Here is a 17,075-nt window from a genome sequence, read left to right on the forward strand (position 1 = left end):
TTTCACAGTGCCAGCAGAGCTATCCTTTGAAGAGAGGGAGGAGTTGGAGAACATTAGACGAAGGAAGAAGGAGCTGATGGCTGACATTGAGGTGAGTCGGCTTAGCTTGACTGTTGCATATCGTTTAATCTTGGGAGTCTCCTCCATCTCTGAGCTAACCTGTGTTCCTCCAACTGTAACCTCTTGTACATGCCCCTCCCTGCACTCGCTCTACTGTCGGTGACTATACCTTTCAGTTGGACCCTAAACTTTGAAATTCCCTGAGAATCTTCCTTTTAAAATGAATATAATGCTTGCCTCTTCGAAGCATTCAGTTGTCTGTTATAATCTCTGGCCCAGTGCTGATTACTTTCCCCCATTTTTGATAATGCTCTGTGAAGCACTTTGAGACATCTTATGATATTGGGTACTATATAACTACAGGTTGTTACTGTAAGGAAGCCTAACGTTTTGTGATTGTATATTTTATATGGCCACAAACCTCATCGTACACTCACTTTGCATCAGGGTTAAATTGAACTTACGTCTATAAGGAATCAGTCTCCTCAGCATTTCTGCTGTGAACTGGAAAAATGACTTAAAATGAAAGAAGTTATCCACTGTGGTTGTCAGTGTATATTTTTGGAGATGGGCATGTGGCTGTAGTTGGGTGATACCAGCACAGGACCTCAGGGATTCTGCTGAGAATTTCAGACCACCTTTTGTGAGAGATTTTCAATCTTGGCTTTGGTCTACATTTCTGAGTAAGTGCACATCTGCATTGGAATTGATCGAAAGGCAGATCTAGATCGAAAAGTGTAGCCTAATTGAGATTGTGCTTTGGCTCTCTGTCTCTGTGGCAACCACACTTAGAAAGATATTCACAGAGGATTAGAATTTATTTGAAGTGACAGCAACAGCATTTTTATGTCTGGCGTGTATATGGTATTTGCATTTTTGCAAATCCTGTATTTTAATGTTTGCTGTTTCCAAAATGTGCACAGAATAATACAGTCCATCTGAATCACAGCTCAGTCATGACCTGTGATGATGTTTATTTAATATGTGTTTAGAATGTGGGCGAGGCTGGCAAAGTCTCATTCATTGGCAGTCCCTAAGCAGGTGGTGGGAGTTTTCCCTTTTGAACTGCTGCAGGCCTTGTGGGTCACTGCTGGTTTGCACCGTGAGTGGTTAATGTCAGCATTTCCAAAGCCCATTCCATAGTGCACACAGTTTTATTGATGCTTTTTTAAAATTTTGTGACTGTCTTTACAAATGGGAAAACTTAATGAGTGGAGATAATATTTTTTCCCAAATGGGTGTATATTTCTCTATGGACTTGTATCACTTCATTTTCTCCCCACTTTAAAATTAACCTTCTGCCTGTTGATTAATGAACTTGGCTGAATTCTCCAGAAGCTTTTATTGTTGACTATTTTCTGTTCATACCAGCCCCTTGTGGGGGTGGTGTAGCGGTGTCAGAAACCATTACAGTTCTTCCCGAGTTGTAACCAATTTTTTTTAGCATTGTTGGATTTTATCTCAATGTATGTTGCATGTAGTACACTTCACTCTTGCATTTGTAACACAAGTCCAAGAAGATTTTTACAAGGTGCACAAGTTGTAGGGGTTCTATTATTTGCTGATGTACACTGTAACTATGGTAAATAACGTAACTTGTAGACTGTCATTTCCATTGCTACCTTTATGCAAAATAGGATGATAAGTGAGAATCCACTGCTTTTTGGTAGATGTAGAAATCTTAAGAGCGAACATTGTGATTCCCAAGCCACCAGCTCTCACCGAGACAATAATAATCAGAGAATGGAATGCATCTGAAGTTATTCGCCTGGAATAAATTCAGTGGTATTTCCCTCTTTTGCGTTGTTGCATTACTTTACAATCCTTGCTCCTAATTTTATCCTGGGAGAGTAGGTTTGAATTCCCCTGGGGAGGTAGAGGAGGGGAGTGATTTATTTTGTGGTATTGTCTGTCTACAGCTGCTTGCCACATGAATAAGATTTGCTTTATTGGATTTTGCATTTCATCAGTGACTTCATCTTCAGAGGCGTCGGGCTTCTTTTTTGGAAATAGACTTGCTGGAAGTGTGTGTTCATTGCATTTGCCTGCCTCTTAAGCTGTCTTGTAAAATTGTATTCAGAGTATAAATATTAATTTTTTTAAACAGAGGTTGAAAGACGAGATTGCTGAAGTAATGAGTGAGATTGAGACTCTGACTTGTACTGATGAAAGGTGAGTTGCCATTTCATACCTCGTTTTCTGTTGCCTAAATGTTTTTAAAAATTAGCTATTCTAAATATTGACTTAAGTAGGATTTGTGCGTGTACACGCATGTCAGTATACTCATGATATAAGCGTAAAGCATGAATGCTTTTTACATCTCTAAAATACTGTCGCTTTGGTAATATTTTACTAGACAGATTGCACCAATTTGCCCCTCTTCCATTCCACAAATATGAATTGAATTAAATTAAACTTTTTACAGGGGCAAGTATTCTGAAAGTATTCAGTTTCTGTTGTATAGAATTAAAGTCCATATATTTTCTGCTGTGAGAGGTTTCTAACTATTGTAATATATATTGGCATTTATCTCAATGTGCTGTGTTGGTATGCGGGTGACCTGGATGTGTGGAATATAGCAATTAATTATTTCTTCCACTAATGATTAGTATTCGGTGTTTAATGCTGGCATGTATTGCTGGGTCTTCAAATATTTCCCTTCTCTAATGATTTGGGTCAGAGGGAGATAACACTTAGTACAGCAATTATCTTTGTCTATACTGTAGTAAGGTTATGTTCAGCAATTGTTTGCATTTATGTAGAGCAGTTGCCATAGTGAGACGTCCTAGGGTGCTTCATGGGAATGTTTTCAAATAATATTTGATACTGAGCCACAATAAAATGTTACTACCGATTTAACTGAAGCTTTGAGAAGGTCTTTCAGGAAAGAGAGGGGTTGGGAATGAGTTCAGAGAAAAATGCCAATGGTGGAATGATAAATTTCTAAATTGCTTAAGAGGCCAGAATTGGAAGAGTGCAGAAATCGTGGAGCACCATGGGTTGGAAAGAGGTTGGAGATTGGGAAAGATCAAGACCATGAAGTGATTGGAACATATGAGGCATTGATGGACTGGGAGCCAGTGAAGGCCAGAGAGTAGAGGGGTTATGGATTCATCTCCTTCCTGTGCCAAATTAATCAAATGGTGGTTTAAAAAAAGTAGGACAATCTCACTTTTAGCATTCCCAGGGAGCAAGTAGTCAGGGCTCCAGTAGATCTCTCTGGCTGCCCCTCTTGGACTTTGTGATGAAAGGCTCCTTTGTGTTGATCAAGTTTGCCAAAATTCCATTAGATTCATGTGGAAAAATATCCGCCAGGCATGGGTAGCAAAAGTTTCCTGACCACAATGAATGTGATTTGGGGCAGAAAACTGAGGAGGAGAGAAGTAGAGAGATGATAAGGCAAGGAGTGTTGGTCTGTGGTTTCTGTTGCTGGTTTCTGCTCTTTGCTTCTCCCAAAGAGAGAGAATCAAGGGCTAAGCAAATGAGGTCAGTGAAGTGTGTTTTAATTTTGAGACTTGCAGTTTTGCATTGCTTCGCTGCTGCTAAGCTTAAGTATCTCGAGTTCCTTCTGTTAGTATTTCGAGCACACAATTCAGGGACTCTCTGATTTTTGATTCCCAGTTTGTGCTGTTCATGTCCTGGTTGCTCTTGGCCTATGGCTGGTCATTGCTTTGGAAACAAGAGCCCAGGGATATGAGAGGAATACCTTCAAAGCCACATCCAGACACACTGCACCCATACATCCAGCACTGACTCATTCTCCAAGCTCTGCAGATTCCTGGCAGAATTGAAACTGTTAACCCATTCAGGGAAATGCTGGGAAATTTCATTCCAACTCTAACCCATATGAGTTGGGCTCCAGGAGCAGCTTTGGAATCTCAGTTATAAAGATCTAGTTTAAGCTCCACAGAACTACATCCAACCCTGTCAATGCATCCTTCTGTACACTTTTTCCCCTCTGTATTATCTAACTTCCCCTGAAAGATATCTCGGCATTCCATCTGACACTTTTGTTGTTGTGAGTATGGAAATATCTTTTTGTGGTTGTTATCTTTTATAAAAGGATGGTTTAAAAAAATCCACCCCTACTGTATGCTCCATGAAGGTAAAGTCATTCCTGCATCCAACCCAATTATTTTCCGCTTGATTTTTAAACGCACATTCTTCAGTCTTGTTATCCTTGCCCATCTCAAAGGGTGCTTTCAGATTGGTCAGAGTCCAAACTCAGTCTTGTTTTAGAATCATTTAAGAAAAGAAATTTTAAACCTTTTTTTATCTAAAGTGAAAGCTCTACTCCTCAAGCAACTGCATCTAATGTAGGTACTATTGGGAAGTAATCAAACTGGCCATCAACCTCTCCAAAGCCTCTCTTCCTGTTGGCATAGACAAAGGGCTAAAATTTTGGGTTTGCCTTGGATGCTTTGAGGGCCTCTAGAAAGAGGAGGGAAGGCCAGCTCAGGATCTTAGTGCTCCTCACTGGAAATGAACTGTTTTTTGCAATCGTGTATGCCTACTGTGGAAGTATGAGGGACTGACTTCACGTGGACTCAAACATGAGCAAGTTTGACAAAAGAAAATAGTGAAAGATGGAGAGTGGAGAGAAGATACTTGGCACATTTCCTACGTTATCTCAATGTGTGTTGATGTTAAGTGTTATCACAGTTGGCTGTTAAATCTGTGACAGTAATGAATGATTGGAAACTGGGCAATCCTGAGGTCTGAGTGAGTAACTCCAGCATCAGTGGCCTCAGGCAGGTGAAATGGTGGGGTAGAGGAGAGGAAACCTTTCTGGTGGAGGCATTGCCAATAAAAAGCAGGTAAGCCAATCATTGATTGAGAGAGTGACTTTCACAACCTGAAAGTGATGCAATCCCAGCACTAACCAGGTCCTTGAGAGGTGACAGAGACTGCACAGTCCCAGCCATAGCATCCTACATCATCAACATTGCCACTGCTCTTGCTGCTCCCCTACTGCCGCCTACACTGTCGTGAATGCCAGCACCAATCACAACTAGGTTCCATGTCCTCCGCACCTCGAACGTAGGATAGTCTTTCAGGCTGATCAACTGGTGTTGAAGAAGTGAACTCATAGGCAGTGGAATAAAACATAGGATTTCTCACTTCTTTTGTGACTTCATTTACAGTAAAACAACCCCAAAGGAATAAACAAATGGCGATGGACGAAAGAAATTCAATATGGATCCCAAAAAGGTAAGGGGTATCTCCCATGGTGGTCAAGACCTGAGGACAGTAACAATGTTTTTCTCTGCAGATGCTACCTGACTTGCTGAGTATTTCCTGCACATTCTGTTTTTACTCTAGATTTCCAGCAACTTTTCTGCTTTTTGGATAATGGATATTTTACTGAGGGCTTATCAGTTAGTGTAATTCTAAGACGAGCTGGAGTCAGCGAATGACCCTGGCTAATCCCGTGTGTTAACTCCACTTTTCTTCTCTAATCTTGTATACTCAGTGAGTGGACATCTCACTGAGTATATGAGAGCCTTCTGGGTTAGAGATTTCACAGATTTACAGCCTCTGAGTAAAGAAATTTCTCTGCATCCTGGTCTTAAACGGACAACCCTGATATCCTGTGGCCCCTTCTGGTCTGCTCCAAATTGGGTCTGGGAGTCTGTAGCCCAATTTACATCTTGCAACACTGGTATGTCGCAATATAACTGATAATACTCCTCAACTTTCTGGGATTTGATTTGGATTGTAAACCCTCTGCTGAAAATTGTTTCCTGATTCTAACGGTTTAGAATCCAGTTGTTGCTGTTGTAGCCGAACGCGGCGCCTGGCAGAAAAGAAACGCAGATACGCAGAGGCTGGACTGGAGCACACTTCACTGACTGAAATAAAGCGCGCGCATTTGCAAAAGGACCTGAGAGCCTCTCCGGCGGGACGTGACGTAAGGTCCCTGCCGGAAGGCCCTCCCCGCGGTTAGTCTACGCCACACTCCCTCGCATGTGCCCGCGGCCACCGATGGCGGTTCGAGTTCTGCGGGTCCGGGCCGCTACACTGTTTCCTCTCACTCTGTACTTCGATTGTCAAAAGGCTGAACTGCTTTTGTTCCATTCTGTCTCAGTACTGTTTGTGGGAGTTTGCTGTGTCACAACTAGATACTGTATTTCTTACTTATGAACTCAAGCTTGAGCAAGTTTGACAAAAGAAAATCGTTGAAAGATGGAGAGTGGAGAGAAGATACTTGGCACATTTCCTGCAGTGACTACAGTTCAGAAGTACTTCACTGGCTGTAAAACACATTAAACTGCTAAGGGAAATAAATTATCACTATCTGTCCTATTTATGCCCTCAAAATTTTGTACACCTCAGTCAGGGGACCCTGCAGCTGCAAAGGAGACAAACCCAAGCCTATCCAGTCTCTTCTCTTGGCTGAAATGCTCCATCGCAGGAATCATTCAGGTGAATCTTCCCTGCACCTTCTCCAGTGCCAACACTTGCTATACAGTCGAAGTAGAGTTTATTGTCTTATGCACGAATAGCAGAATCAGATTTATTATCACCGACATATGCTGTGAAATTTGTTGTTTTGCAGCAGCAGTACAGTGCAAAGACATAAAAATCTATAAATTACAAAAATAGATAGTTAAAAAGGAATAGTGGGGTAGTGTTCATGGATTGTTCGGAAATCTGATGGCAGAGGGGAAGAAGCTGTTCCTGAATCATTGAGTGTGGGTCTTCAGGCTCCTGTACCACCTCCCTGATGGTAGTAACAAGAAGAAGGCATGTCCCAGATGGCGAGGGTCCTTAATGATAGATGCTGCCTTCTTAAGGCACTGCCTCTTGAAGATCTCCTCTATGGTGGGGAGGCTTGTGCCCGTGATGGAGCTGCTGAGTCCTGCAGCCTCTTGCAATGCTGTGCATTGGTGCCTCCATACCAGGCTGTGATGCAGCCAGTCAGGATGCTCTCCACCGTACATCTGTAGAAATTTGTAATACATTCATGCATAGATGCAATGAAAAACTTACTTGCAGCAGCATCACAGGCATGTAGCATCATATAAGCAGCATTCACGAGAAAAACATAAACATAAATTTTACACAATTTTTACAATTTAGTTTACTACAGTTTTCTAGCTGTGGCCTAACTAATGGTACAACTATGAAAGTCGTAACTTCCCTGCTCTTTATGAACTCTGCTTTCAAGAATGGCAAGTGTCTGAAAAGGGAAGAGACTTCTAAGGAGGGAATTCCAGAGATTAGGACCTTGGCAGCTGAAGCTGGTGGAAAATCATGGATGTACAAGAAGCCAGAATTGGAGAACTGCTGAGACCTCAGGGAGTCATGGGTCTGGAGAATTTGCAGTGATGGAGAGGTCGGATTGAAAACCAGATTTTAAAATTGTGTTATTGCTGGGCTGGGAGCCAGTGGAAGTCAGTGATGTAAATATAATAATGAAGATCAGGTTAGTGGGTTGGACATCTGTGTAGATCTTTTATTTGATGTAGGTTGAGCTGTCTTCCAATGGTCATTTAAAAAAAAGCTCAACACTGTAATTTCCACATCCCATCACTTCCCTGCCTCCCCACTCCCAAGACCTGCTGGTGATCCTGTTTACCTTTGTCCAAGCAGCCACTCTTCATACCAGCACCTTCCTGGTAAATGATGTGCTGCTGCGGTGAGCAGCTTTGTATCTGAGACTGCTGGCAGTGCTGGAGGTTGACCTTCCAATAACTGAGGGCTGAACCCAAGTTCTCTCTAGACTTAACTGTAACTTTGACCTATAACTGTGCTCAGGCATATTTGGTTAGGTCTGCCAATTGTAAAGCTAGGCTTTTTTAATTGGTAGAGAGTGTTCAAACAAGGGTGAGTGGGCTCAGATTCTCAGATCTCCACTGGACATTAAATACGTATGAATGTCCAATGCAATCAAGGGTCAGATAATCTAGTGGTATTTGCTCAACCCACAGGACACATGGTCATTTGCATCAGGAACCCTAACAAACTGTGTCCCACCATCTTCAGGAAACGTGAGGGTTGGAGGGAACAGCATCGCGCTAAGAAGCTGCCATTGCATCCAAGGATTGTTCTGACACTTATTTTCTCTGTTTACAGGGTATACAGTTTCTAATAGAAAATGACCTTCTCCAGAACACTCCTGAAGACATAGCCAGTTCCTATACAAGGGGGAAGGATTGAATAAAACTGTCATTGGGGACTATTTGGGTGAAAGGTAAATATCTGTTCACTTAATGGGCTGCAGTAGAGAGTTAGCTAATGGTATTAAACTAATGTTCTGGGATAGCTTCTAACTCTCCCCTAGCTCTGTCACTAGTTTCTTTTTGCAATAGGTAAACAGAGCAAGGTAGTTGTGGGACTCAGTGGGTGAGTCTGTTCGTATCTCCGTGACTGGCTGCGTGCAATGTGTGTGCAGTTTCTCTTTGCACACCCGCAGTCTTGTTCAGATTTTTTTCCACATCTTACTCTTGTCTAAGTTGGACCAGGAGGGTCAGTTACAGCGGATTTAAGGGCCGGAGCAGCTAAAGAGGATGTTACCGCGACTGGGGGCTTGAGTTATAAGAGAGACTGGATAGGTTGGGACTGTTTTCCCTGGAGTATAGGAGGCTGAGGGGTGACCTTATAGAGGCATATAAGATCGTCAAGGGATGTAGATAAGGTGGGTGCCTCTTTTTCCCAGGGTAGGGGAGTCTAAAACTGGAGGACATAGATTTGAGGTGAGAGGAGAAAGATTTAAGAGGGACCTGATGGGCAAGTTTTTCCACACAGAAGGAGGTGAGTATATGGAATGAACTACCAGAGGAAGTTGTAGAGGCGGGGTACAATTATAGTCTTTTAAAATACATCGGGACAGGTTCATGGATAGGAAAGGTTTAGAGGGATATGGGCTAAACACAGGTAAATGGGACCAGATCTGATAGACATGTGGGCTAGCATGAACACGGTGGGCTGAATGGCCTGTTTCCGTACTTTATAACTGACTCTGAGTCAGAAACGAGGTGTGATGATTTTTTATGTAGCCAGTGTGATCTGGAATTTGCCTCTTGAGGACGTTAATTGAATTTTTAAAAGGCAACTGGATAAATACTCAAAGGGGAAAATATTACAGGGGTGTGTGAAGGAGCAAGGTGAATGGGACTAATTGGAGAGCCTGGAAAGGCACAGTGAGCTGAAAGTTGACGTTAGGTGGGTGGGAATGCAGATTTGAGGTCAGCCATAATCTTATTAAAAGGAAGAGATTATATTTGGTAACTTGTATATTTTTGTTTGCTTATTGCAGAGATGAATTTAATCTTAAGGTTCTACAAGCATTTGTCGAGCTTCATGAGTTTGCTGACCTTAATTTAGTACAGGCTCTGAGGTATGTGCTTTTTACAAATAAATGCTTATCTGGAATCTTGGGATTATTGTAAACCCAGTAGATTATCAATGAATAATTATGCCATTAGTTTTATAATCTCTACCTAATGAATGGAGGAGATTATCAATGTAAACTTTTATTTCACATCATAGAACCATAGAACACTACAGCACAGAAAACAGGCCATTTGACCCTGCTAGTCCCATTGACCTGCACCCAGTCCATAACCCTCCAGACCTCTCCCGTCCATGTATCTATCCAATTTATTCTTAAAACTTAAGAGTGAGCCTGCACTTACCACATCAGATGGCAGCTCGTTCCACACTCCCACCACTCTCTGAGTGAAAAAATTCCCCCTAATGTTTCCCCTAAACTTTTCCCCTTTCACCCTAAAGCCATGTCCTCTCGTACTGATCTCTCCTAATCTAGGTGGAAAGAGCCTACTTGCATTTACTCTGTCTATACCCCTCATAATTTTGTAAACCTCTATCAAATCTCCCCTCATTCTTCTATGCTCCAAGGATAGCATAGCATTTTCCTTCCTAGTATTAATAGATTCTTTTCATATCATGCAACCAACTTTTTGAAATGCTTTGAAAGGGGTGTGTGTGTGTGACCAGATTGGGGATATGGTAGGAATTTGATGCGGTGAGTACCAGTCTTGCTTTCAAATCTGAAGGTTGTGGATCAAAGTCCCACTCCAGAGTCATGAGCCCACAAGGACAGCATAGCAATTAGTACAGCTGCCATCTGGCTCCAGGGACCTGCGTTTGATCCTGGCCTTGGGTGCTGTCTATGTGGTGTTTGCACATTCTCCTGGTTTGTTTGTTTTGTTTCTGCTCTGGTTTCCTCCCAGTTCCCAAAGATTTGCTGGTAGCTTCATTGGCTACTGCAAAAATAATCAAAGGGGAATTGATGGGCACGTGTGAGAGAATAAGTTGCAGTGCTACAGAATAAATTGGAGCAGGAATGGGACTGATGGAGTGGTGCTGCTGGCAGCAAGCACAGATCTGATGGGCCGAATGGCAGCTTCCTCTGTTGTAATGACTGAGGCCACGAGGCGGCACTGAGAGTGCTGACTGTTGGCGATGGGCCATTTGGGTCTGGGAGAAGGTGTCCTGTCTGCTCTCTCAGGTGGATACTTGTCTCAAAGAAACACAGGGGAGCTCTCCCCCAGTTATACTTATTCCCCAGTTTGTGCCAAAGACAGACAACAATACAGTAAATAACCAGGCTTTCTGTGGGATCTTGCCTTTTACCCAATTGGTATGCATGAATCCCTATTACAAGGGTAACTAGTCAACAGGGCGTCCATATTGGCTTTGGGGAACCCCTGTGAGGTTGAAATATTAGGCTTCATGTGATTTAGGTTATTGCTATGTGGAGAATAAAGCTCTGCTTGAATCCGTTTCTTGTACTGAGAGTTCTATCACTGGTTTGAAATGGGACATGAAGCTAGGTGTGGCTGTTCAATGTTAACTCATACCGGAAGACAGTTGCAGTGTTACATCAGCAAAAAAACATTGGGACTATGGGTGATGTGGTTCATGAGATACCTATGATTATATTAATTAATTATCATAGAACACGTGTGTACGTATGTGTGCCTGTCTTAGGGTATGTGTGTCTGACTGTACAAAGGAGCAGGAGAGATTAACTTCCATTAATTGGCATTAAGTGTACAATGTTCAGCCTGTTTTTTAAAACCATCATCACATGGTGACACAAGAAACAATGCCCCAGTGTGCTTCAAGCTGTTCATGTTGTGAGCGATGGAATTTGTAGAACTTGTAGCAATGAATAAGCCCTTGGCACCAGTCCGCTCTTTCAGCGTAAGAAACTGCGGATTGAACAAGTTGTTCACAATTGGTCCTCCTGTTGTTCTGTGACAGGCAATTTCTGTGGAGCTTCAGGCTGCCAGGAGAGGCACAGAAAATAGACCGCATGATGGAAGCATTTGCCTCGCGTTACTGTCAGTGCAATCCAGGGGTCTTCCAGTCAACAGGTTGGTAAAATTATATCTACAAGCAACAAGTACGTTCCATAATTTTGTGGGTTTGCTTCTTTTTTCTCTCACCTTTTAGTCTTTTATGTTATAGTACTCCCTGCTTGTAAATAGAAGGCACTCAGGAATTTTGATTAATAAATGTTGAGAGGCTATTACCCCCTTCTGGAGGGAGAGTTTATAACTGGGAGTTTCATCTCGGGATGAGTGGTTGGACATTTAGGTTCGAGGTAAGAACCATAAGAACTTTAAAAAAAAAAGGAGCTGGAGGAGGCCATCTGGCCTGTTGAGCCTGCTCCGCCATTCAATAAGATCATGGCTGATCTGGCCGTGGACCCAGCTCCACCTGCCTGCCTTTTCCCCATCACCCTTAATTCCCCTACTGTGCAAAAACCTGTTTGTGTCTTAAATATATTTAATGAGGTAGCCTCTACTGCTTCCCTGGGCAGAGAATTCCACAGATTCACTACTCTTTGGGAAAAGCAGCTCCTCCTCATCTCCATCCTAAAGGATGAGGAGGAGTTTTTTTGTTGAGGGTTGTGCCTCTTTGGAATTTTCCACCCCAAAGGGCAAAAATGCTGAGCTGTTGAGTAGATTTCAGGACACTAAGGGATATGGGAGTTGGATGGAAATGTTGATGAGGCATAGGATCAGCCACAATTGTTTTGAATGACAGAAGGTATTATAGTTGTATGGCAACTCCTGATTCTATATTACATAATTTTTGAGTAAGAGTATTAAAGGTTATTCAACTAAGGCAAGTAAATAGAGACAGTCACAAGAAGCTGAATAGTCTCCTCTCAGATTAGGGTCAGCAACTTCTCTCACTCTTGACACATCACAGCAGATCTTGGTTTGTCTTTTATACAATGAGCTATACTATGAGGCTGCTGGATGAAATGTCTTTGCATCAACACATTTCCCTTCACTCCTCAAAATTCCTCTGCAAGTCCGGAGGATCCGAAGATAACAGTACATGAGGAGCCATGAGGGGGAGGAATAGTCTTGGTTATTCCCATATCTTGGTCCAGTTCCTGTCATTTTGCCAAAAGCCACTTCTCGTCTGAAAAGTCCCAGAAGTTTCTTGAGCTACAGTACAATGAGAAGCAGCCAAAATCTTCACCAGTGCTGAGGACAGTTCTAGCCTTTATCATGTGTCAATTTTTCATTTGAATTTTATTTACGGTAATCCAAGTATTGGAGGGAGGAATTGAAGAAATGACAGCAAATTTCAATCTTTCCATTCTTTCTTACAGTATAAGATTAGATATAAGATATTTATTTATTAGTCCCATGTACATCGAAACACACAGTGAAAAACGTCTTTTTGCATTGCTAAGAATGTGCTGGGGGTAGCCTGCAAGTGTCGCCACTCTTCCGGCGCCAACACAGCATGCCCACAGCTCCTAACCTGTACGTCTTTGGAAGGTGGAGGAAACCGGAGCACCCGGAGGAAACCCACGCAGGACACGGGGAGAACGTACAAACTCCTTACAGGCAGCAGTGGGAATTGAACCCAGGTCACTGGCGCTATGCTACCATGCCGCCCCTGTTTGGCTCATCTTTTATACCAGCTAACACAGCAATTCCATTCCACCCCCAATAATTTTCCCTGTAACTTGTTCTCCCCACTTCCCTATCATTTCTACCACCCACCTATATTAGTGGAAGTTTACAGTCGACAGTTAACCTACCAACCTGCACATCTCTGGGATGTGGGAGGAAAACGGAGCCCTCTGAGGAAACCGTTATGGTCACTGGGAGACCGTGCAAATTCTGCGCAGGCAGCATGAGAGATCAGGATTGAACCCAGCTTACTGGAGCTATGAGGCAGCAGCTCTGTTAGCTTCACCACCATGTCATCCCAATTCTTAATCTAGGTAGGGTATACAATGTAGGAGAGGGTGAAGACCCAAGTGTAGGAATACTTAAATAATGTTTCAACTTTTTTCAGCCCCAGAAGCTTAGATCTTGTTCATCCCATCCCTGCAGCCTGGAAGAAAAAATTAGTTTACAGACAGCAGCAACTTTCATTTCTGTTGTCTCTTTAACGTAGCAGAAATATCTCATGGTGCTTTGCAGAAGTGTCATCAAGCAAAGCTTGAAGTCCAGGCCACATTCGAGAGCAAGAACTGGGTCAATGTGGTAAGGAGCACTTTAAAGGGAGGACGAGGGAAGATGAGGTGAAGAGTGGAGATGGGGTCGATGCAGCGGAAAGCAGAGCAGCGGTGGTACATTAACATCAGTGAGTTCATGAGGCCATGAATGAAAGAGCATAGAAAGCCTGGAAGGTCACAGAACTGGAGTATTGAAGGGGAAAGGTGGAGGGAAGCAAATACAAGGATGGAAGTTTTATAATTGATGCAAATCTCAACTGGAAGGCAGGCACGTAGTGCAGCGGTTAGCATAACGCTATTACAGCGCCAGCAACCCAGGTTCAATTCCGGCCACTGTCTGTAAGGAGTTTGTACGTTCTCCCCGTGACTGCGTGGGTTTCCTCCGGGTGCTCCGGTTTCCTCCCACATTCCAAAGACGTATGGGTTAGGAGCTGTGGGCATGCTATGTTGGCGCCAGAAGTGTGGCGACACTTGTGGGCTGCCCCCAGAACACTCCACGCAAAAGATGCGTTTCACTGTGTGTTTCAATGTACATGTGACTAATAAAGAAATCTTATTTAAGTGTCTGCAGGCCCATGGGTGTTGGATGGATAGGAGATGGTGTGAATTAAGACAGGTGCAGCTGAATTTTATATGACTTCAAAGTTCATGTAGAGTCCAGCAATGGAGGCTGACGAGTGTTTTGGAGTATTGAAGTCGAAACTTAATGGCCGTGTTTGAGGATTTCAGCAACAGATGAGTTGAGGAGTTGGGTGATGTTATGGAAATAGAAAAAGGTGGTCTGAGTGGTGGAGTTGATGTGTGATGTAAAGCTCATCTTGTGGTTTGGATTTGGAAAAGTGATATCAGGGGTTCAAATAGTCTGTCAGGGGAGCAGTGATACCTGGGGAACAGAGGTTGAAATGAAGATTGAAGACAAGGGTAGGCTTTATTTAGTTTATTCCAGTACTTCCCTGGCCTACCTTCCAGCAGTCCTTGAGTTTATTCCTTATCCTCATCCGTGATCTTTGCATTCCATGTTTGGTTGACAGTTTGGGTTCTTTACTTTTCTGTCACGTTTCGCTGGATTCAACTACACCTGTCCTGCTCACCTGGCCCAAGTGTGATTTGTGTGTAGAGGAGGCATTTGGCTGTGGAAGGTTGGCTTCTAGTCTTGGGCACCTGCTAGGTCAAATCTACTGAGTGCAATGTGTTGTTGTTAAAGTCCTGCTGCTTGTGTTACTGGTTTGCATTCTCACCATTTTGTCCATCACTCTCTCTCCTGTGCCCCTCTGCCCACCCCCCTTTTTTTAATAAGAAATTCCCTGAACAATTTTTTGGTCATCTGTGGTAATATTTCCTTCTCTGCAACCAAAATTTATCTAATAAATTCCTGGTTGGCATCTTCAAAGTGTTTTGCCACATAAAGGGTATTATATAAATGTGACTTGCGATCATCTCTGCACTCTGAGTTACCTCTTATTGTCAAACATTAAGCAGTTTTTAGAAATTCGGTGGTCTAATAAAAGCAAATGAAACAGTTGACTTGAGTCACGTCAGCATTTATTATTTTTTGGCTGTTTTCGTCCTTGGTTTCTTTAAGAGTTATTCAATTAAAGTTTCAATTTAATCTGTAGAGACACTGCAGCCTTCCTCTTGACTCTGGGCACTCCTCCCTCGCTGCCCCTACCCCCTGTTCCTTCCCCTATCTCCGCTCCATTCGCTTGGCCCTGGTATGCTTGTAGCATCTCGATGCGCACTTCCTCTTGAACGAGGGCGTGGATAACCTGGGCTGGCTTTCCTAGCTCCTGACTGCAATCCAGCATCTCCTGACGCTGGGGTTGTGGAGGTCAGTCACCACCTGTGTACCAGCGTGGGAGTAGATCACTTGAGGAAGAGTGAGTAAATAGGGTAGGAAGTGTCTGCGCTCTTCAGCAGGACAGTAAATCTTGTTCACAAGAGTGCTGATCACAACTCTATACTAAAACGTTCTCCCAAAGGGGATGGAGGTGGGGGCGGGGAGAAGATTAAAATAGAATAAGATATTGATTCAGTTTTGAAGCTTGCTACTTGCTCTTTGTTTGCCTGTCTTTTCTCTCCCCCATCTGGACTACTTCCCTAATTTCGGAAAAGGAAAAACAAATGCTGATGCAGATCGATGTGTAACACACCTTTGACCACTCGCGGTCAAGTTCATTAAACAGGATATCCTCTAACCCAGCAGCTTCTGTGTAGAATGGTTCGTGTGAAAGGTGGCAGCTAAAGCCTCATCTGTGTCTCTGACTTTGACTGTTTGTTCAATTAAATTTCTTTTTCCTTTCTCAATATCTGCATGTCTGCTTTGCATTTTTAGTCTATCTTGGCTGGCTTTAAAAGAACAATTGTCTATTAACCAGGTATCAGGTTAAGCGAGAGGCACTTTTGACCCTTGTGTTCAAGCCTCACTTCAAAGATTTAAGTGTACGGTCTAGGCTGCCGCTACAGTGCACAGCTGTGGGAACACTGCAGTGTTGGAGGTGTGGTCTTGAGGAAGAGGTATTAAACAGAGTCTGCCCTAAAGACATCCCATGCATGGTTTTGAAAAACAGGGGAGTTTGCCGTGGTAGCCTTAGCCAATATTTATCCTCCCTCATTCAACACCAAAACACATTATCTGCTCATTGTCATTTATAGAATCTTGTGGCACACACATTTGCAATTATATTTTGTAAAATCATAGGGATTTACAGCGCAAGAGGCCATTGAGGCCATGCCTGTAAATGGGCAAAACTCCCTTACTCCTTTCCCAGTACTTGGTCTGCAAATGCTTACCCAAGAAGATTCCTGGCTCTACTTTTTCAGTCATGAGTTCTAGACCCCCACCGTTTCTATGGTTAACGTTTGCCTCAATCCACTTGAATCCTTTCACAATTAAATTTAATTTTACGTATAACTGGGGCCACACTTAATGCTGCCTTTGTTATGAAGTGTTTTGGGCATCTGGAGATTGTGAAAAGTTCCATGGAAATGTAAGTTTGTTCTTTCTTTACTTGCCACGTACAATATTTAATGAAAGAGAGAGGCTCCATTTTGTTTGACACAAATTGCTTTAGAATTTCTCCCAAGATCTTATTTTTAATGTTTGATTATTGAATTTTTAATGATTGATTTGCAAAACCTTTCAGTATTGGAAGGAAAACAAACTTAAAATGTAAGGAAAAATAAACTTGCATTTGTGTTGCAATTTTTAATGAAGTAAAACATTCCAAGACCATTCACAGGAGCCATATGAGGGGATATTGGGACAGGTGACCAAACTTGGTCAAAGAGGTTCCAGGGATGAGAGACTTCAAACCACAAAGTTAGTCTAGAAAAGTAGTTTTCCTTGGAGCAAAAGGTGAAGATTTGATATAGCTGTGCACAAGTACAACTGGTTTAGATAGGTGTTTCAATTAGCACAGGGTCCGAGGACCATGGGTCAGAGATGTAAAATGTTGGGCAAATGATAGAAGGGGGTCTGGGGAAAGTCTTTTGTTAATTTGCAGGGATATGAGGAAGGAGCAGAGGATGGGACTGATGGGGTTGTTCTACC

The 17,075-nt window shown here is 42.8% G+C and overlaps 1 protein-coding gene across 1 annotated transcript in view; it reads left to right on the forward strand.

The window, feature by feature from the left end:
- The window catches only part of cyth3a (cytohesin 3a), an 81,744-nt gene that overhangs the window by 45,273 nt on the left and 19,396 nt on the right, over positions 1–17,075 (forward strand). Inside the window, 7 exon segments of the mRNA XM_052022521.1 lie at positions 9–91; positions 2,168–2,232; positions 5,205–5,271; positions 8,140–8,188; positions 8,191–8,257; positions 9,323–9,403; positions 11,296–11,408. Of these exon segments, the coding sequence (XP_051878481.1) occupies positions 9–91; positions 2,168–2,232; positions 5,205–5,271; positions 8,140–8,188; positions 8,191–8,257; positions 9,323–9,403; positions 11,296–11,408 (525 nt within the window).

The sequence above is a fragment of the Pristis pectinata genome, chromosome 8, assembly GCF_009764475.1.
Source record: "Pristis pectinata isolate sPriPec2 chromosome 8, sPriPec2.1.pri, whole genome shotgun sequence".
Lineage (NCBI taxonomy): Eukaryota > Metazoa > Chordata > Chondrichthyes > Rhinopristiformes > Pristidae > Pristis > Pristis pectinata.